The sequence below is a fragment of the Eschrichtius robustus genome, chromosome 1, assembly GCF_028021215.1.
Source record: "Eschrichtius robustus isolate mEscRob2 chromosome 1, mEscRob2.pri, whole genome shotgun sequence".
In the NCBI taxonomy this organism is placed as follows: Eukaryota; Metazoa; Chordata; class Mammalia; order Artiodactyla; family Eschrichtiidae; genus Eschrichtius; species Eschrichtius robustus.
This window is the reverse complement of record NC_090824.1, coordinates 195,591,737-195,613,356: the sequence shown is the minus strand read 5'-3', so window position 1 is coordinate 195,613,356 and position 21,620 is coordinate 195,591,737. Positions and strand designations below refer to the sequence as shown.

At 41.5% G+C, this 21,620-nt stretch overlaps 1 protein-coding gene across 1 annotated transcript in view; it reads left to right on the top strand.

Moving 5' to 3' along the window:
• The first annotated feature begins 470 nt into the window (after nucleotides 1-470).
• The window catches only part of CUBN (cubilin), a 277,317-nt gene continuing 256,167 nt past the window's right edge, over nucleotides 471-21,620 (top strand). Inside the window, exons 1-9 of the mRNA XM_068562017.1 lie at nucleotides 471-633; nucleotides 7,441-7,721; nucleotides 8,121-8,250; nucleotides 9,885-9,980; nucleotides 10,533-10,571; nucleotides 13,096-13,197; nucleotides 13,848-13,951; nucleotides 19,961-20,087; nucleotides 21,051-21,213. Coding sequence (XP_068418118.1) covers nucleotides 7,609-7,721; nucleotides 8,121-8,250; nucleotides 9,885-9,980; nucleotides 10,533-10,571; nucleotides 13,096-13,197; nucleotides 13,848-13,951; nucleotides 19,961-20,087; nucleotides 21,051-21,213 — 874 coding nt within the window. The 5' untranslated portion in view covers nucleotides 471-633; nucleotides 7,441-7,608. The remainder of the gene's footprint in view (nucleotides 634-7,440; nucleotides 7,722-8,120; nucleotides 8,251-9,884; nucleotides 9,981-10,532; nucleotides 10,572-13,095; nucleotides 13,198-13,847; nucleotides 13,952-19,960; nucleotides 20,088-21,050; nucleotides 21,214-21,620) is intronic.

The following is a 21,620-nucleotide window of genomic DNA, read 5'->3' as shown; positions in this document are numbered from 1 at the left end:
GTCAGGTGGGTTTACCCATGGTCCTCATCAAAGATAACCTCCGCTTTATGGCTTCACACCTTCATGGAAATCAAGCTTGAATTCATCCAGCAGAAGTGCTGGAGTCCTGAGGTCCTGAGCTGTGGGAGGTGGAGAAAGCTGTACTGTGTCCCCCCTGGCTTTTGGAGCCATGAATTCTAGCAATGTATGCCCTCTGCTGTGTGCTCTGTCCTTAACCAGTCCCTGTCTCACAATGACACAAGACTCCCCAGTACACAGATGCTGTGTGTGTGTTCGTATATATGCCATTAGCAACCTCTGTTCCTTATGTGAAGCTCTGTTCCTCTATTACATTCCTCCCTCTGGATATGAATTTTCTGATTATATCCTCTTTGTTTATGTAAGGATTATTGTACTTAAAAAAAAAATCTGAAAAAGAAAAGCAAAAAAGTCCTCCAAACTCTCAATAATGAATAACAAGATCTACCGCCTCAGGAAAATCTCTGCCAAACCTGAATTATTCAAATGGTAATGATTAACCCATAATGCTTTTTCATTCTACTCAAGGATAATTGCAATCATTGTAGTAATGAGCATGGAGAACAAACGTCTGGATTGTGTTCCCTGAGTCAAGACCACACTGCATTCAAAAAGGTCAGTTCATCGCAGTAGTGGATTTGGTAATTTACTAGGAGGTAATAATGCATTTTCCATGAAATGAGCAAATGAATAGTTTTAAACTTACATCAATTTCCATAATTATTTTATGTGATCCTTCATGGAAAATGAACAGACAATTGGAACAATATTGTATTGTTCAGACATTTGTAGAAAATCACAAAAACTGGCATATGTAAATGTACCTTTCAAGCCATGTGAGTTCCCTGAAAAAGAGAATGAGTTAAGTGTCATAAAGGTTGAGAGAGATCATTATATTCACAGATGTTTCCATTAATGACTAAAAACACTGATTAATTCTACAGTATTCTGTTTTAAACTGATGTAAAAATGGAAAGGGACCAAAGAAAGCACCAAAGCCACATTGAAGCTATAAAATGAGATGGGAGCTAGAATATAGGGTATGAGAATCTTGCCGTTCTTCCTCAAAGGCACCTCTTCATGTCAACCCTCTCTCCCTATTCTCATGACTCCTACACTGATCCAGCCCTCCAGATAAGTGCAGCTGGCCTACTGGAAATTTCACGTAAGGATTATTAAACTCAAGATACAAGAGCAGCTCCCCATTAAATAAAATTAAATCAAAATTCTTCAACCGGCCACTTAAGGCCCTTCATCAATGCCTCCACCTTTACCCAACCACCTCTCTCCAAAATGACCCTCCTGGATTTGCAGAACCACTACAGTATGCCCAGACTGGGTTTAGGACCTCTTTTTCAGTTTGGCTCATGCTGTTTTCCTAAAAGCATGTTAGTATGCATTTTGTCTCGTGTGTCTTACCCATCTTTATAATGTTGCCTTATCACAGTGCTCTAGATTTGTACATATGCCTTTATTGCAAGCCAGAGAAAGTCATGACTTTTACTTCTTTGAATTTCCCTCATTGCTGAGGATGTCATTTGTCTGCAGTAAATGCTTATTAAGACTGTAAAACCATGGGATTTAGATGAAACTAGTAGGAATGAAAAATAAACCTTGGTATATAAAATAAGTTATAGGGATTATGTTAATACAGAATTGAGGTGCTCTCCAAGAATTTGGAAAAAAAGATGGAAAACAAGGGGCTAAATAAAGTCTACACACTTAGCATTAAAATCTCCAGCAAACTTTCCTTATCCAGGTAGAAAACTGGTGTAATTTTTTTTTCTGAAGAAATATATGTCCCCAGGGGAAAAAATATCTTCAAAAATTGACACTTGGTGTTCCCCCAATGGAACTGTCAGCTTGCCATTCAACCACCCATGACAAAGTCTGCTAGTTACGAACACCGTCCGTCACACAGAGCTTATCATCCCCTCTTTAGTGTCTTATTCTTAAATTTAAATGAACACATAAGGATAAATAGGTATTTGAGGAGAGCCTCTGATATGAAATAGAAAGATCTAAACAAGCAAACAGAAGAAGAAGAACTTAGAGAAATCAGAGACCATGCAGTAAACTTCAAAAAGCAGCTATAATATTTTTAGAGTAATAGGAGATGTTACAACACAAAATAAGAATGAGTTTTTGGGGCTTCCCTGGTGGTGCAGTGGTTGAGAATCTGCCTGCCAATGCAGGAGACACGGGTTCGAGCTCTGGTCTGGGAGGATCCCACATGCCACAGAGCAACTGGGCCCGTGAGCCACAACTACTGAGCCTGCGCGTCTGGAGCCTGTGCTCCGCAACAAGAGAGGCCGCGATAGTGAGGGGCCCGCGCACTGCGATGAAGAGTGGCCCCCGCTCGCCGCAACTAGAGAAAGCCTTCGCGCAGAAACGAAGACCCAACACAGCCAAAAAATAAAAAAATAAAATAATTAATTAAAAAAAGAAAAACAACTGAGCTAGGCATGAGAGTTAGTCTTTATTAAAAAAAAAAAAGAATGAGTTTTTGAAATTAAAAATATGATGCCAAAAATTTAAAAAATCAATATACATTTTAAAAGATAAATAACAAAGATTTCTCAGTAGAACAAAAGAAGATAAAGAAATAGGAAATAGAAAAGGGAGTTATGGAAAATTAGAAGGCCAATCTAAGAAAAAATAGAAAAATAGAAATACAGATGCACTTGTGGAGACCATGTGACTCTCTTCTGGAGTGAAGGTGCCTTCACCCCCTGGGTCAGGAAGAGAGGGTCTTTTTAAAATGTAGATCTGGATTCTGTAGGTCTGAGGTTGAACCTGAGATTTTTTGCATTTCTGACAAGCTCCTGGGTAAAGTCTGTACTGGGTCCACGGACCACACTTTGAGTAGCAAGGCTGTGGTCTAGGTCATCTCTGGATCTTCCCTACAGCGACCACTGATAGCTAAACCATTTGCAGAGTGGGGCCTGGAGGCAGCGGGCAGGGCGGGGATGGGGCGGGGAGGAGGTGAATATTCCTCAGATCTCTGTGCACCCAAATCTGAACTCGTATCTTTTCTCCAGAACCTCCTTCCCTTAATTATTCTCTCTTATTCAATTATTGACACCTCCATCCTTCCAATTTCTCAAGCAAGGAACCTGAGCATCACTTCTCTCCTGTCTCTTAACTGCCCCAATCTATTTTTCTGTAGATCTTGTTTCCTAAATACCTCTCTCACTGTCTCCTGCTCTCTCTGCCACTGCCTCAAACAAGGCCTCCCCAGGTCACACCTTAGCTGTACCACAACTTCCTCACTACCTCTGGGTCTGAGACTTGGCTCTGCAGGGATGCTTGTAAAATGCAAACATGACCTCCTATCTAAAATACCCTCATAATTCTCCATTATTTAAAAATAAAATAAGATCTAAACTCATTAAAATAACATTTCCTGGTCCTTCTGGACCTGACTTCCTTTCCCTTTAAAAAATTTCATCTCCCAGAAACACACACCGTTGCAGCCACGTTTAGCTCTTTTGTAATTGGAAAACTTTGGATGTGCCATTTTCTCTGTCTGAAACTCCCAATCCCCCTACTTTGCCTGGAGAACTCCTATACATTCTGTAAGACTCAACTGGCTCTTGGGAAGCCTGCATTGCCCTTCCCAGGCAGAGGTAATTCTGTTCTCTGTTGCTTTTGTTGTTGTGTTTTTGTTTTGGTCCTTATCAACGGTCTGATTACAGTGATGCCTTCTTACCCAGCAATCCCCCTCATGTGAACTTCTAGTATACTGGAATTTACTTTCATATATACTTTTGATGACCACAGAATTTTCCTTTGTGAATTATGAGTCACTCGTGAATTTCATTTGTGCATTGTGTTGGGGATTATTAGAAATGGTGGGAACTGAGGATTCAAGCAGAAAAAGGAGGTGAAGTGAATGGGACAGAAGAAGCAAGGGGTGTACAAAGATGTCTTAGAAAAGTTAAAGGAAGAAGAAAGGAGAAGATAATTCTGATTCTTTTTTGTAAGGAGGGAAGGAGGAAGAGAAGGGAGCTGATACTTCTGTAAGAAGAGCTAAGAAGCTGGGAGGAAGAGAAGAGAGGAAGGTGACACCATGGGGCAGGGTTGGGAGCACAGGTCAGCAGGCCATGCATTATTGATTAGTAACACACTGCCTGTGCAGATGGAGAAGGAGAAAAAACCCTAACTCCACATACCATGTGTAACATCTGCAACAAAGCAAAACACATTGGCATGCACCTTGTTGCAGATGCCAAAGGCTGGAAACTCCCAAGAGTGCAACAGACCTCTTGACAAACTTAAGATGTGTAAATATCATGGATATTACTAGTGTTCTTAATTAATAATTTTATTTTAATGAATGCAAAAAAAAGTGTATTACGGCTTTCTTAGGTGTACTCTCACACTCGGTCCCTCCCATGGAGCAACTCCTAGGGCAAACCCTCCCTTTCTCTGTTTTCTCAGCTCCATCTCGAGGAAGAGTTTGTTCCTTTTGGGTTGCCTGCTCTTGGAGACTCTAGGATTTAAATCTAATCTTGCTTTCCACCCATCCATGTGGAGTTCTTCCTCGCTTCCTGGCACCACCTTGCCTGGTTCTCAGACACCAGTTTACTTTTGCCTCACATCCCCAGCTGCAGGTCAGCTGTCCCCTTCCTCACTCAAAGTCCTCAATGCACGTCTCTGTTCTGGAATCTTCTTCCATAAAAGGGGAGATTAGACACCCCTGATATTCCTGGTGCCCATGGTTTTTAAGTCAACTGTGGATTCTTCTATCATTTCTTACTTTAAGAAACCCAAGTTCAAGCGTAGAAGAGGAAGGAGGGTTATACTTATTTACATGATAACCGCAGTTTACATTTAGTGGACACATCAAATGCCAAAGACCAGATGTGTTAAACATTTTGTATACCTTCAGTGCTGATATTATTATCTTTCTGCTGGTGAAGAAACAGGGCCACATGGTCAGAAAGTGATGGAGCTGGATTTTGAACCCACACGAATGATCTTCCCTAGACCTGACTTTGGAGGGGAAAATCTGCAATGTATTCCACTTTGTATTCCTATCATTTTGTAGAATGGCTAATATGTAAAGGGCACATGAAGAATCTTTGTGGAATGCATTCTGAATTAGGGAGGAAATGGGAGCTTTGCCAGCCAATGAAAGACAGGGTTTCAGGTCAACAGAACATTTACCCTGGGAAAAGGAGAGGGGAGAAAATTCACCTTCTAAGTCTGAGGTCATGGATTCTAAAACTATCTTAATATGGCTTTGCTGAAGAAATTCCAAATAAGGCAGGTAAAAAGGATGAGTGATAATGGTGTGGAAACAGCGACTGATTTTTATATTGCTTCCACTGAATCATGTGCAGACTGTCTGACTTGTGTATTGATCTCAGCTAGAGTTGATCAGGTGGGCTGAATGTAAAATTCCCTAACTCGTCATTCCAAAGTCAGTCAGACCTTGAAAGCATATTTCTTTCTTTTCTTTCTAGCATGACGGACAATTAGGAATTGGATGGCTAGATTGGGAGCAGAGAAATTATCTTTACTTTGTTTAATAATAAACACATTAGTAACACAGGAAAATTCTGTTAAAAAAAAGGAAGTTCTTATTGAAATCATGCCGGAGACATCTTTTATTGCACTTAACAAATTTGCTGAGTGCAAGTAACCTTTAAGAAAATAGAATCATGAAAATAGTTACGTTCAAAGCTCAGAGTTAGAATTGTCCTTTGTGTTGGAGGATTCTAACCCATCCTATTCTTAAAGTTGACAAATATTTCACGAAGACAAGATTTCCCTCCACCCCCCGTACCAAACTGTTAAGCTTTTAAACAAAGCTTGAACTAATGAAACTTTAAAAAAATGTATTCAACTTGAAATACGTTGTTGTATGACACCCATTTCTTAAAACGAATAACAGAATAACAAAAAACTCATCACTTGACTTCAGTATCACCTCAAGAAAACAGCAGCTTGCCAGCTAGTTTTGCTAGTTTTGTTCTTGTGGTTGAATAGAACAGGTGTAAAACAGTGTTACATCTCTCCATAATATCAAGTTGCAGAGCCTATTTAAGGGAGTAATTTTTAAGTTCAATGGTATTACATACCTTCACATTTTTGTGCAACCATCACCACTATCTATCTCCAGAACTTTTTTTCATCTTTCCAAAGTGAAACTCTGTACCCATTAAACAGTAACTTACCATTCTCCCTACCCTGCATCTCTGGAAACCACCATTCTACTTTCTGTCTCTATAAATCTGACTACTTTAGGTTCTTTATATGAGTGGAATCATCAAGTATTTGCCCTTTTGTGATTGGCTTATTTCAATTAGCATAATGTCTTCAAGGTTCATCCACGTTGTAGCATATGTCAGAGTTTCCTTCCTTCTTAAGGCTGAATAATATTCCATGGTATGCATGCAACACATTTTGTTTTTCCATTCATATCGGTCAGTGAACACTTGGCTTGCTTCCATGTAATGCTGCTATGAACATAGTTGTACAAATATCTCTTTGAGTCCCTGTTTTCCGTTCTTTTGTGTATATACCCAGAAGTAGAATTCCTGGATCATATGGCAATTCTATGTTGAATTTTTTGAGCAACTGCCACTGTACCATTTTACATTCTCACCAACAGTGTACAAGGGTTCCGATTTTTTCACATCCTCACCCAATACTTACTATTTTTTGCTTTTGTTTGATAGTAACCATCCTATGAGTGTGAAGTGGTGTCTCATTGTGGTTCTGATTTGTACTTCCCTGGTGATTAGTGATGTTGGGCATCTTTTCATGTGTTGTTTGGCTATTTGAATATCTCCGCTGAAGAAATGTTGATTTTCTTTGCCTATTTCTTAATTGGTTTATTTGTTTTTTGCTGTTGAGTTGTAGGAGTTCTTTACAGATTCTGCATATTAACCTCTTATCATATATATGATTTGCAAATTTTTTCCCATTCTTTGAGTTGCCTTTTCACTCTGTTGATAGTGTCCTTTAATATACAAAAGGTTTTCGTTTTGAAGTAGTCCAATTTATCTATTCTTTTTCTCTTTTGTTGTTTGTGGTCTTGGAGTCACATCAAAGAAATCATTGCGGAATCCAATGTGATGAAGCTTCCCCCTATGTTTTTTCCTAAGAATGTTATGGTTTTATCTCCTATATTTAGGTATTTGGTTCATTTTGAGTTAATTTTTCTACATAATACAAAGTCAGGGTCCAACTTTATTCTTTTGCATGTGGATATCCAATTTTCCCAGAAGCGTTTGTTGAAAGGTGGCTACTTCTTAAGCAAGGATTGTTTTAGTGGATGTTTCCAAAGCAATTTGTTACCATTTCAAAGGTCAAGCAGATAATGATTAAGTTGTGCATCACTTAGAAGTAGATTTTGACCTCTCACAAGTTGAAGAGTGCTGAAGATCTAAGATCATTTACATCCCTCAGGAAGAAGAAATAATGTAGCCTTCTAGGGCAAAGAAGGAAGATCTGAAAACTGCAGGACATTCCACTGATCAAAGTACATCTGCCTGGTTTGCTTTCTCCAAACTGCCACACTCAGTTGGGTAGAGCGGCCTCCCTCCTACCTGACAACCTTGGAGGTTGGTGAGGAAGATGTCCTCACTTTTTCTTTGGAGTTTGGTTATTTTATTGACATTTGCTGAATCATATGGTGAAGCTGGAGGACTTGCGCTGCAGAGACAAAAAAGAAATACTGACCTCCAACAGTAAGTAGACACATGGATTATTTCTGCTGATGGACTAGGGTGGTTCCTCATCAGTTTTCACAAATAACCAGGTAAGCAAAGGTGTAATCTTTCTTGAGGAAAACAATGATGTTAAAAACAAGATAGGGAAAAACAGTTGTCTTGATGTATGGAAGTATCTTTTTATACAGAAACTTTTCATTTATCATTTTGCAAATTCGGCAAGCATACAATTACTAGGAGATACCTCCAGGAAATTTGCAAAGAAAGAAATGGCAGATGAGCAGGGAGAATTTGGTTGAGTTGACCACAAAGCAAAGGTGTATGCAGTCTGTAGTTATTTGGTGAGAAACTTTGTTCTTTAGACTTAAAAACTATATGCCATAATTACCAATACATTCTCTGGCTTGGATTATGCAGGCCTCGAATGACTGCAGAGAGGGGAAATTTAGTGTTTCTTACTGGATCAACTAAAAACATTGAATTTAGAACTGGATCCCTGGGAAAAATTAAATTAAATGATGAAGATGTTGGCGAATGTTTACATCAGGTAATACACTGGAAATGCATTGAAGTAGTTTTGTATATTCGTATATGGTTACTTGATTGAACAGGCCTATTTTTTTTTGTTTGTTTTTTTAAATTTATTTTATTATTACTTTTTATACAGCAGGTTCTTATAAGTTATCTATTTTATACATATTAGTGCATACATGTCAATCCGAATCTCCCAATTCATCACACCACCACCACCACCACCCGCCACTTTCCCCCCTTGGTGTCCATACGTTTGTTCTCTACATCTGTGTCTCTATATCTGCCTTGCAAACCAGTTCATCTGTACCATTTTTCTAGATTCCACATATATGAGTTAATATATAATATTTGTTTTTCTCTTTCTGACATACTTCACTCTGTATGACAGTCTCTAGGTCCATCCACGTCTCTACAAATGACCCAATTTTGTTCCTTCTTATGGCTGAGTAATATTGCATTGTATATATGTACCACATCTTCTTTATCCATTCGTCTGTCGATGGGCATTTAGGTTGCTTCCATGACCTGGCTATTGTAAATAGTGCTGCAGTGAACATTGGGGTGCATGTGTCTTTTTGAATTATGGTTTTCTCAGGGTATATGCCCAGTGGTGGGATTGCTGGGTTGTATGGTAGTTCTATTTTTAGTTTTTTAAGGAACCTCCATACTGTTCTCCATAGTGGCTGTATCAATTTCCATTCCCACCAACAGTGCAAGAGGGTTCCCTTTTCTCCACACCCTCTCCAGCATTTATTGTTTGTAGGTTTTCTGATGATGCCCATTCTAACTGGTGTGAGAAGGAGGCCTATGTTAATCTGTACTTTGAATCTTTAGCACAGGGAACATAATCGGAGGTGCAACAAGTCCTTGTAAAGAGCAATGCCCTAGGGTTAATGAGGGGTACAGGTAATAATTCTAGCAGGAAGTGGCTCGCTGTGTAGGCTTATTTACTCTAGCCCAGAGAAGATGCAGAGGGTGATAGTGGGGCCTCTTTACAAGGGGACCAAGGATGGAGGGGGGCCATAGAAAGGGGTAGATGTGACCAGTTTACTTTTGCCACACAACAGAAGTGGTCAGTTATTCTCCTGTCTTATTGAATGTTTTCAGTGCTCATTGTTTTCTACATCATGCAGGCCTATCAGTCATAATGTTAGGAGTTGGTATTTAGAGCTTATTATGGGCTATCCACTGTGCTCAGCACTTTATGTGCGTCGTCTCATCTAACCCTCACAGCTGCCCTATGAGGTTGGCGTTATGATTACCCCTTCAGTAAGGGAGGTAGAGGAACTCTGCAGCAACATGTCCAAGGACATACATTAAATGGCTGAGCCAAGATTTAAAACCTGAACAGTCTCATTCCAAGCCAGGCCTCTTTACATGCATTCTAAAGTGTTATTATGGGAAAATATGCAAATGGAGAATTCCTTGATATATTGTTACTGAAAGGGTAAATGGGATTATGCCACGGCTATTTTAGTCCAACGTTTATTATACGTGGCATTGTTCTGGTTTTTCTAATAATGGACAAGATCTCAGGGCTTAAAGTAGAATACTACTCAAATTTAAAAAATTTTATTCTTATATACATGATTTTTTCACTAGCATTCTCTTCCTCCTCCCTTTTCTTCTCCTTCTTTTTAAAATTAGATCCAGAGAAACAAAGATGATATTACGAACTTAAAAAGAGGTGCAATTGGTGTGCCTCAGAATATTTCTAATCAAATCCACCAGCTTGATTCCAAGGTGAGTCTGACCTCCACATCCTCAGAGCAAATGGGTTCTCCTTAATTCAACTTTGTAAATAATTCTTCTGCAGAAGATATACCAAATTTGTGTCCTCTTTAGAAATGTAGTGTTGTGATCGTGGGCTTTTGGGTTAAGTGACCCAGCTCTAGTAGAGGGTGTAGAGGTGGTGATGGGCCGTGGTTGGAAATTCTGTGACCAGAGCTTGTGGTGTAAGTCAGCTTTGCTCACTTGCTGATAGCACAAGGTGGATGGGTCACTGTCACTTAGGAAAATTCCCAGAGTCACCGTGCACAGAGGATCAATGAAACAACTTATCATTGGGTTGTACTTCTTAAAAAACAAACAAAAAAATGCATGCCATGGAAGAGCGTAGGAAGGAAGGGAAGCCTGGAGGGGAGAGAAAAGAGGAGGGAAAAGGCAATAAGAAAAGGAACAAACAGACAAAGTAAGTCCCCAGCAGAAGGTATTAGGAAAATATGTCACAGGATAACATTATATGTGACACGCCTTTGAACCAGCTAACGGATGTTTTCTCCTCCCCACTGCTAGCTCGTGGATCTTGAGAGAAAATTTCAAAGCTTACAGCAGGTAAGTCCCGTAACTACTAGATAGCCAACATCTTTCATTGAAAATACACTAGAATCATTGATGGAGCTGGTATTCTTATCTTAAGGTGGATGGAGAATCAATATCAAGGACTTTGCTTTTCCCATGATTTAGTTCTCATCACAATTTAAAAAAAGTTTTTATTGGAGTATAGTTGATTTATAATGTTGTATTACTTTCTGCTGTACAGCAAAGTGAATCAGTTATGCATATACATATATCCACTCTTTTTTAGATTCTTTTCCCATATAGGTCATTATACAGCATTGAGTAGAGTTCCTTGTGCTCTACGGTAGGTCCTTATTAGTTATCTGTTTTCTATATACTAGTGTGTCTATGTCAATCCCAATCTCCCAATTTATCCCTCCCCCCACCTTTTCCTCCTGGTAACCATAAGATTGTTTTCTACATCTGTGACTCTCTGTTTTGTAAATAAGTTCATTTAATTCTCATCACAAGTCATGCTTCCCAGGACACAGATGAAGCAAAGTGAGCCTCAGAGAGATGAAGGTCACTGGGCATGTGAAGTCCTCAGACTCTAAGTTTAGCCGTCCATGTGCTCTTCCTCTTCTGCTGGCACTTTTTAACCGTGCAACTTTAGGCTGAAGCTGGTCAGCTAGGGACCATCCAACTTGCTGGTTCTGGCATCCAGGCCTCGGTTTTCAAAGGCCTTACATTTTCTCTAACATTAAACTTAGAAGTCTAGGATGTATCTCAAAATATTCCAAGTCTTCTTAAAAGTATATTTGCTGGTAATTAAATATGAACAATTTATTAGAATAAACCTTCCATAACTTTACTACATGCTTGTAAACTAGTCCTTGTAATTTTAGACTTCTTATCCCTTTTGTAGGGAGCTGACATTTTTGAGACTTTCATGGGAGCTGTAAGCTTCCACACAGAGAAATGCATAGAAGGTCTCCATATTTTAAATTTTGAATAAAAGCAAGGGAATTCCAGGTTAAGAATCCCTGCCCCAATATTCTTGGTCTGTTTTTGATTATGCTTCGAATATTGTCCTCTACTTTGGCGTTTTAAATTCGGTGAACAAGTTCATATATTCTTTTTGCCGGCTTTGATAATAAATTGCCCTTTCAGCCTTTATCTTTTTATGGAGTAGTGGAGGAATTAAAAATGAGCAAGGCACAGCACGAGAGTTTTCAGTCTCCTAGAGTGCTTCTTCATCCCCACCAAAGGTCAGGAACTGGAGGCCATGGTCCAATGAGCTCAGACTGGCCACCCTCTGCCCATCCCCCCAGGAAGAGTTTTGAATGATTTAGGAATGGAAGTGCCTTCATGCCTTTGGACGGGGCAAGTGCTCTCTGGGCACCACAGGCCCCCGAGTTCCCTATCGTCTTCCTCCTGACTGCTTACAGATTCCATTTCCTGCTGGGCCCCCACGGGCTTTCGAGGTTTTAATCCTCAGTGTTGTCTTGTATGCCAGAAAAAACTCTAAATGAGTTTGTGGTTAATTTTTAATAGTATCCTGTGATGAACAGAGCTAGTTGTGGTACTGGCACAAAGACAGACAGAATAATGGAAGAAAACAGAGCCCAGAAAGAGACCCCCAAATGTACGGGCACCTGACTTATTACAAAGGTGGAGAGAGAATGGGCTTTGCACTAAATGGTGCTGAGTCAGCCCGCCATCCTCTGCTCTCAGTTTCATCTGCAAACGGAGGGAACAGACTTCATTTTCTCTCTGAGTCACCAAATATTTTTTTAAAATGTGAAGAATAATTTGCCCCTATTTTAATTTTTAAAACAGAATTAGACAAAGATTGGGTGAAATTAATGGGATAGCTTTCCTTGCATAATCACTTGTCCTCTCTAAAGAAGTTTCCTCTGCCCCCAAAGGCATTGCAGATCTTACAAGACTGGAACTGGTAGCTGACATAGGGTAAGATTCCCCAGGTTCTGTAGACAAAGGCAGGTCTGTCTGCGACTCTGGTCTGAAAGCAGTCATGTGAGCACAAGACTGCAGGGTGTTATCTAAACCAGAGGCCACATTTCCAGTAAAGGGTCTTGGAGTGAAAAGAGTCCAGTTATCTTAACCCAGGGGAGGAGGGGTGGCAGCAAAAGATGATCATATTTCAAATGCTTATCTGGAGGTACCAAAGATAAGAACAACAGCAGAAGAACCGGAACAAGAGAAATGTTCCTGTGATTCCCACACCTGAAATCTTGACCCTTGTCCACCAACGTACATCTGTCGGGTGAACAATGCTTTATCCAAAGAGAGAGTGAGAATCCTCACCTGTCACTCATGCCTCATCCCATCCCTGGTTAAATGCATGTGAACAGTGAAGGAATATGAATAGGACTGATGATATCAAACGCTTTGTTTTTTCATAAGAGAGTTGATACGAAGAAGAATGTAAGTAATGGATTTAAAGTCTGGAGGAAGACCCTCCACTGATCAGGAGTAAAATGTAGTTTTATATACATGCCTGCTCTGAAACACGGAAAGCACGATTGTCTCGCTGACCATCCTGTCTTTGTTTCAGACACATGACAGAAAGGTCTGCAGCAGCAATCCGTGCCAGCACGGCGGAACCTGCCTCAACCTCCAGGATTCCTTTTTTTGTATCTGCCCCTCACAGTGGAAGGTGAGTCACTTGTCTTTGGTTAAAAATGATGGTGAGTCAGCATCGGTGGTTTCCTTGGAGTCCTTCAGACATATTTAATTCTCCTTCCAAGGTTTCTAGGATTCTGTGGTCTCCTGAATCAGAATGAATGACACCACGTACGCCAAAATCCAAACAGCGGCGGGCATGATTCTATCACCCACTGAATACTGAGCCATCTCAAGGAGGGTTCACTGGATTGGATACTACATGTTATCCTGGCTAGCATGAATTTAAATGGTTCAGCCTTGAAAGTACTAAACAAATCTTGATATAGCCTGTACATTTTCCTGCCCTTTTCTATTAATGATGAAAATGTTCCTGACATGTGCATTAAAAAGAAATTATGTGACTATTCCCAGGCAGAGCTCCATAGTGAAATGAGGGTTAGTCTGTGTAAGGATTCTTCTCGTGTGACTGGTGTGATCTGCGAAGAGCTCTATGTCTCTGTTGGGCCATACCTGAGTTCCAGAGGAAGGATGACTGGAGATCAGTCTCAGTTTTAATGTATTTGGCTTGACCGAGGATTTCTTTACTGTCCGTGTTTAAATCCTTCAACGTATCCTGTGAAGACTGGCCCCAGATGCTTCTGTGACCTGCGACACCTGACTTTGTTCTTTGTCTGAACGCAGGGTCCTCTGTGCTCCGATGACGTTAACGAATGTGAGATTTACTCAGGAACACCCTTGGGCTGCCAGAATGGAGCCACGTGTATAAATACAGCAGGAAGTTACAGGTGATTTTTTCTTTCCTTTTTTTTTTTTTAAACCAATAAGTATTTATTTTTCATACTCACAGGTCTGCATATTGGCCACGGTGGCTCCACCTCATTTAGGTTTGGTCTGCATGTCTCATTCTTAGGCCTGGGCTGGAGGTGTCCCAGCTGCCTGAGAAATGTCCTTCTCATGGCCAAGGTCAGAAGCCCCCAGGGAGCTAAACAGAAATATGTAAAGTCTCTTAAAGCTTTAGCTCAAAACTGACTGTCACTTTTGCCTGTTTTTTTGGTTTTTAAAAAAAATATTAGGGTGTGTTTTTGAAGGGCTAAGACATCCCCTGGTTAAAAGTGTCCAAGATTAAGCATCTGTATTACCAGCAAAATTAGGTGCTCCCTGGGGAAGTCACGTGGTGCTTATTTAACATACACGTAGCTATTTACTTAGATGGAAAAAAGCTTGTGTGACCTCAGCTCTCACCCCATGAAGAAATCCTTTCTCTGGAATCTCTGAGGAACGGGAAGGAGGCCACCATGGCTGGGGTAGAGAGTGAGGATGGCCCGGGGCAAGATGAGGCTGAAGGGTTAGCAGGAGTCAGAGCATCAAAGCGGCAGCCACTGAAGAGCCTTACGTAGAAGAGGGAGGGACACCACCGCCCATACCAGCGAGCCCCTGCTGCCCTCATTCCACAGAGCAGAGAGCTGATAGATCACATCAGGACATCTCCATTCAAGCGCTAAGTGCAGTGTTCGCCGTCACCAGAGCAGAGACTGAACCGAGGTTCTCTTCACACGGTTCACGCTCACTGTCTTTCTTCAGTTAGCCATCAGGCCCTCAGCACAATCGTCAGGCCTCCCCCGTCTTCTCTTCCGATTGCCTCTGTCACGTGGCTCGTCTACTGCATTCTCCTGCTCTGCTCAGGCATCGCCCTCTGCAGGAGAACTTCCCTTCCCTTACAAAGCCGACTTAGGCCTCCCGATGCGTCCATGTTCCCATCAAACTCTAGGAATATTGGTCTTGAAAGCTACACTGGCTGATGCACTATCTTGTTAGATAATCAGGTCCAAACATGTATGGCAGATCAACGTCAAACTGTTTCTGTAGTTTCTTAAAAATCACTTAAAAGAAACCCCAAACCTCTAGACATTATCTTTCCCTATAGTTTGGTGGATCTCCTATATTCTGTGATTATTCAAAGATAAAGAAATTGGTTCTGTTATGACAAAATCTCTGGGTGTGACCTCACTGGAGTAAAGAGAAATCATTTACTGTCTCGCTAGTATCCCTGACGTCTTGTTCTTCAATCCCCTTGTAACAATCCATTCTGACCTGTCCAGCAAAAATGAGCACAGTAATTTTGGTTTTGGCCTTGTCATCTGCTCACACACTATTTTCTCAAAAAGCAACCCCAATCTTCCTCTTTTTCATTTAGTTGATCCTTTTGTTCTTTTGACCTGATCTTAAAATTTTTTGCTCATTGCAAGTTACAAACTGAACTCATTCAAACTTCTGGTGGATGTGTCTGTGAGTTTAAATGTCATGCACACTGTACCGCCTGTGATGTAAATGAACTATTACATTATTAGAGAGCCTTTTGCTCTCTGGATTTTGTATCTCATTTAAAGGAATCCCCTGATCCCTGCTTTTATAAACATTCAAGCTTGGGCCAGATCCAGAATGCAGGTCTAATCTTTCATTGCCTTGAAAGCATTATCTCCTCATTTCTGTTTATGGGCACTTATCAATGAAAATTGCTGCTTGCAGATATCGGTGGCAAATGACTCCTAGCACTAATCGTTCCCGCCTTCCTGTTACGGAGGAATGTCCTGGAGATTAGTTCTCACTCTTGGTCTTCTGTTATCATCACTGTCTTCTGGAGTCTTGCAAGTCAACACAATAACAAATGTGTGCAGCAGGGAGGAGAGACCCATAGACGGAGCCAAAATCATATTTTCCCCCCAGGACAAATTTGTATTTTTACCCCTGCAAAATGGAAAAGAAAAGAAAAATTTTAACGCAAGTATTTGCTGCATGTCAGAGGTTAATTTTTCCAGATACAAACGAGAAGGAGGGAGTGAGGGAGAGAGAGAGGAGAGAGGGAGGGAAGGTGGGAGGGAGGGAGAGAGGGCCACTGTATTTGTTGAGAGCTGCCTAAATGGCAGATTCAGCTTGATAGGGCAGCACTGAATCATTTTCTCTTGCACCGTCCTATCAAAGAAAGCCCAGGGACTGATTGTGCTGACCCTGGGAATGGTTTTGGTTTCTAGTTTCTGCCCTTCATAGATTTGCTGGAGGACGTTAGGGAGCACAGCACTTCAGTCTGGTTTCTTCTTGCTGTGGGGATGGTTTATGAAGCCTCATGGATTCCAGTTGATTATCTATGACCGAAATACTCTCATTCAGGCGTATGATGAAGTCTTTTTGAAGGAATAAAAGAGCACATCGAAAAATGTACATGAGCATAAGATTAAATGCTTGCTCTGTGGAATCTATGTGGAATGAAACAAAGATCCTTTAGCTATTTTCTCGAGTTCTACTAATTACGTGAGGTGAAATCCTTGTTAATCAGTAGCTTCCCTGAGACTAGAAACCCCTTCTGGAAACTTCTGTGGGCAGTTGATGAAGGCAAACTTGAGACCCTGTTGAATAATCTGGATGTGCAGAAATGTGTCTGTGGTGAGCAGAGTTTGCTCTGGATTTGCAGCCTTCTTCGACTAGTCTCTGACTCTTAGAGCCCACTTACTTGAGGGAGACAAAGGAGTCTTTATTTAAGGGGATTAATAATCTTTAATTATAAAGACCTGTGAAAGATAAAGCGCTATGCAAATACTAATCATTGGAAGCCCCATTTCACAGAAAAATTTCTGGTAAAAATTCTTTCTTGGAGTAATGAAAGTAGAGCAAGAAAAACCATCGTCTGTTTTCCCCGACTCCTGTGGCTCGTGGTCTTGTCCCAAATGCTCAGATAGCTAACAGGTAATATTTTGCCACTTCTCAATACTGTTATTGCCTCTTTATTCTGAAGAAGTAATTCCTATTGTTTCCTGCTGACTGTGGGTCTAAGACAGTCCGTGGGATCCACATTGGCCATGCATGGATGGTGCATGTTATGTACTTCAGGCTCAGATCTAGAAGGCTTTATAGGGCAAAAAAAAAAAAAAAAAAGTTGAGTTTGTCGTTTGTTTTTTCTCCAAGAACACAATGGTGTTTATCATATTTTATTTTACTTATTTCCATTCTTATCACTGGTAGATTTTAAGACAGGCAGAGCTTATGATGGGGGATCATCTGGTTTTAGCTCAGACGGTAGTTAGGTATTAAACATATTACCTCTTTTAGTTAGTCAGTTATATTAATATTGAACCATGGACTCTAGCACAAGTTAAACTATGACCATGAAAATATACGTGACCTCGTCTCAATTGCCAAATGCACTTGCAGCGTTTTTGAAGATGGAAAAGCCTAGTTTTTTTCTGCTGGAACCAAATCAGCAATAGAAGGTCATTACAAAAGTGACTTCTTCAGGGAGGCATATAATTCACTACTCTTTTTCCTTAAGGGTGTATCCAGACACCTTGAGAATATGCATTTTGCATGCAAACACTGTTATGTTAAAAAGACATGTAGAAATGGAAAGTCTTCAACTAACTCTCCCTTTCAGAACATGGGAATGCGATGTGGAAAAACAATAGTACAGGAATAACACTGACCTACGTTTTAATTCATCTTCTGCCAATTGCTAATTCTGTGCCTTGGGCAATTTGAACCTTGCCAGTAAAATGGGATTAAAAATATTTGTCTTTGAGGATCATAGTAAGGAAATTGCTCTTGTATTTGGCTTCCTTCCTCCCCTTAGGCTTTCTTCTTCTCATGTTATCTAAACTTAATGAAAGAAGTATACTTTGTAGCTCATTAGGGAAGTACGTAGGATTAAAATATACTCCTCTCCAAATGACAATAGCAAGGGAGAAGGAAGAGAGAGGACTTAACTGCAGCTCTTCTCAAATTTCAAGTCCTTTTCCAATAGTAAATCACTTAGTGGTAAGATAAATGCAGTTTCCTGAGCACTTCCTACAGGAAAATGCCTTTAGACCCCAAGGTGAAAATAGTGTTCATAGATTAGCACTTATATTTTACAAGAAACAGAGGCAGAGGGAGTAATTATTACATGGTCTAAGGTGAAGAGTTAACAGGAAGGGTCAAGATTTAAACCTAGGCAGTCTTGTCCCATGGGTTCCTGAATACTCAGACTTCTCATACATCATAGACTCAGAAAGCTAGTAATAGTTGGTTTAAAGATTAAAAAAAATTTCCTTTGGTGGGTGGAGGTGCTGGTAAAATAAACTTTTAGCCAGGAAGCCACCTGGATCAGATCCTCAAATGTGTGCAAGAGATGGTCCAAAGTCCTGCCATCTCCAAGAGTCTAATTAAATTGTCTGAAAGAATATTCTGTGTAAGGCTGGGAGAGTGAAGAGGAAAGGGAGGAGAATATGAGAGGGGGAGTATGGAAAAAGAGAGATGAGAAGAAGATAAATAGCTTATGGGTAAGGAATGAATAATTGAATTTCTTTTTAAGTTTAATCATGTATTGCTATCCATCTATGAGCTTAATGAGAAAGGCAACCTTGGAATGCTCAGAAATGTAATTTATTAATGGAACAGGTTTTACAGAATTATATATTGATGTTGCAAATTGCATGGGACATACTTATACCAAAAAAGTATTTATCTGAAATTCAAATTTTAAACCGGGCATCCTGTATCTTTATTTGCTAGGTCTGGCAACCCCGCATGTGAGTGCCTGAATGGTATCCACCATACTCTTACTCTCCATCTCCGGCCACATTTGTTGGTCTCTTTCTTCCTTAGAACCCACTCGAAGGTGCCACCACAGCAGTTGTTTCTGAGGCCTCCACGGCTACACCGAGTTCTGTGCCCAGACTGTGGCTCCTGGAGCTTCTCCAACAACCAAGCTCCCCTTTCCCTCACTGCCAATCACACATTTGTTTTTATCCATGGACATCAGCTGAGCTCTTTGTGCCTCAGCACGTATCGTTAAAAGAGCTTCTTTACCAGGTAGAGTGGCCCCTTTTCCAGAACACTCAGAAACTAGTTCACGATCCATGGCCACACAGGTCCTCCTCGTACCTTGACTCTGCCCTTGGCCCCAGTGGCCAACATGGCTCAAGTCAGGCAAACAGTGCCCTGCGGGCCTGGCTCTCTCTCCATCAGCTGTGCTCAGACGTGTGTAAAGAAGTGTAGCTCTGTGATTCCTCTACCTCCCCCCCCTTCCCCCAGCCACCATCTCACACCGTCCATATTCCCTCTGAAGCTGCAGGACAGATATAAGACTAACTCAGCAACTTTAAGATTACCATAGCTTAAAACGACTTTGCTTATTTGATTATTACGGAACTGAAATCTCATGACAAAACACCCAGGGCTAGTTTAGGTAATACGTGATAATTACATCTTGTGAGTTACAATGTGACAATGGAAGAAATGTTACTATGTTAACTCCTGTCTTATGGATAGAAGTGTTGCCCTTGTAGTATAATCACCATCATCATAGACTCTGAGATGTGGATATACCACTGTCGGTGAGGTTATGCAAGCCTAGAGAATATTCGGGAATTTATCCATTCAGTCAGGGTCAGCTGGGCTTACTGGCGGGTCCAGCTGGATGGACTTTGAAAGGCTGCGATGATCTCTCCCTGTACCATCCTGAGGAGCTCCGTCCCCCTTCGTTTATGGATGGCTGACCTTTGAAAGCACTGTTTGATGACCTGAGAGCAGAAGAATTTATAGTGGTAGTCGTGCCCTCTCACCCCATATTTGACATGATAACACATTTACTCAATCTGCCGCTTAAAGAAGAGCACAGTGGTTTTCTCCCAAGACGCCAGCCAGTAAATCTGGTTTGCTGGTTTATGATTCCACGTGAAGATCACTGACCTGCAATCGGAATTACTGCTATTTTTTTATTGATGCTAAGAAACAGGTCCTGACGTTGTGCTTTGTGTGACCAACAGTTGTCTCTGCTCGCCTGAGACCCACGGCCCCCAGTGTGCATCCAAATACGATGACTGTGAGGGGGGTTCCCAGGTGCGCTGTGTCCACGGCATCTGCGAGGATCTGGTCCGGGTGCAGGCTGGAGAGGTGGGTGTCTTCCGGAGTGGGACCCCTCGGGAGAGGCCTGGGTATTAGTTCCTCCCTCTGCATAGCCGTGTACAAGCAGGACCCTGTGGGTCTGCAGAGGGGAGCCACGTCCTGCCCTTAAGCTGGCCTCAGATGAGCAAGGTTGTGACCGTTGTCTATAAATAAACAGAAAACAGGACCCAGAGGTTGATTTCATTATATAAATCCGAGCACTTTTTTAATTATTCGTCCATGAATCTCGCTGTGAGACATGACCTTCTCTTGGCCTTGTGAGTTTTAACGGTGACAAGACATGGCAACACAAAAGGCCTGCCCTTGTTTGCAACATTCAATTTTAAGGAGTCTGGATTTTTCTGGCCGCCTGAGCTCCTGTGACTGCTGCAGACTCTACCTCCCTGAGCGTCCCCTGTGCTCTGGGTCCTGGCGACCTTGATTCCTGGCCCTCAAGGTCGCCCAGCCCTGGCCCACTTGGCCTTGCTGGAGACCTTCCGGTCTTTATTTTTAGTTCTATTTTTTTCTGCCCATGTGATGGAAAATGGTTCCCTTCCAGCCATGGTGGGAGGGGTGGTGGTGGGTGGAACCTTCAAAAAGGAAACAAACAGAATTGATTTTCCAAGGTCTGTGCCTACATGGGTGTTTTTCCCTCTAAAAGCAGAGCAGGCTGAGTTGATTGACTTTAATTATATTGACTTACAGCTCTTGATTGTTGCTACTCTTTCCCAGGCATCTTTGGGAGCAAATGACAGGTTTCCCTTATTCTAAAATAAAGCTGTTTCTCTTTTTTTCATGGTCTGGTCTAAATGCTTAATCATATGGGAAGAAAAAGAGAAGCCACTCCACTGGCCTCATGGAAATGAACGTTAGAGGAAAAATCAGTTTCCTGTGGGCTCGGTGAGATTTCCAAAGGCTTTTCGTGCTCATTTTTCTTGATTGCCTTTCTTCACACCCTTGTCATCCTGCCAGCCCAGGTACAGCTGCCTCTGCGATGCCGGGTGGACGGCCCCGTCGAACAGCATGGCCTGTACGCTGGACAGAGACGAGTGCAGCCTCTGGCCTGCGCCTTGCTCAGCGCTTGTGCAGTGTTTCAACACGCCGGGCTCCTTCTATTGTGGCGCCTGTCCCGCAGGTATATGGACATGTCCCCGCCCGGCCAGAGATGCCTGGCAGCCAGGCAAAACGCCAGAACCAAGTTCTTTCCACTGCCGAGGGATAAGAACGCTGTTTTCAGGATGGCTTCCGATCCAGTTTCATGTCCTGATTCACTAAATCCCACTCCAGACCATCTTACTGCTGTAACAATTCAACAAAAGAAATGGGGGGTTTGTCCCAAAGTGTGCCAGAGTCAAATTTTGGGGCCAGGGTTAGCCATAGAGTTTGGGAGGTCAAACATTTTGTTGCTATGGCTGTGAACTGATTAGACTTGAGATCAAAAGACACGTGCTCTGGTCCCACCTTTCATATGAACCAGATGATGGTAGACTTGGGCAAACTGAGCTCTGACTGTGTTCACTAGAGTCCAGTAGTCCTCACCTG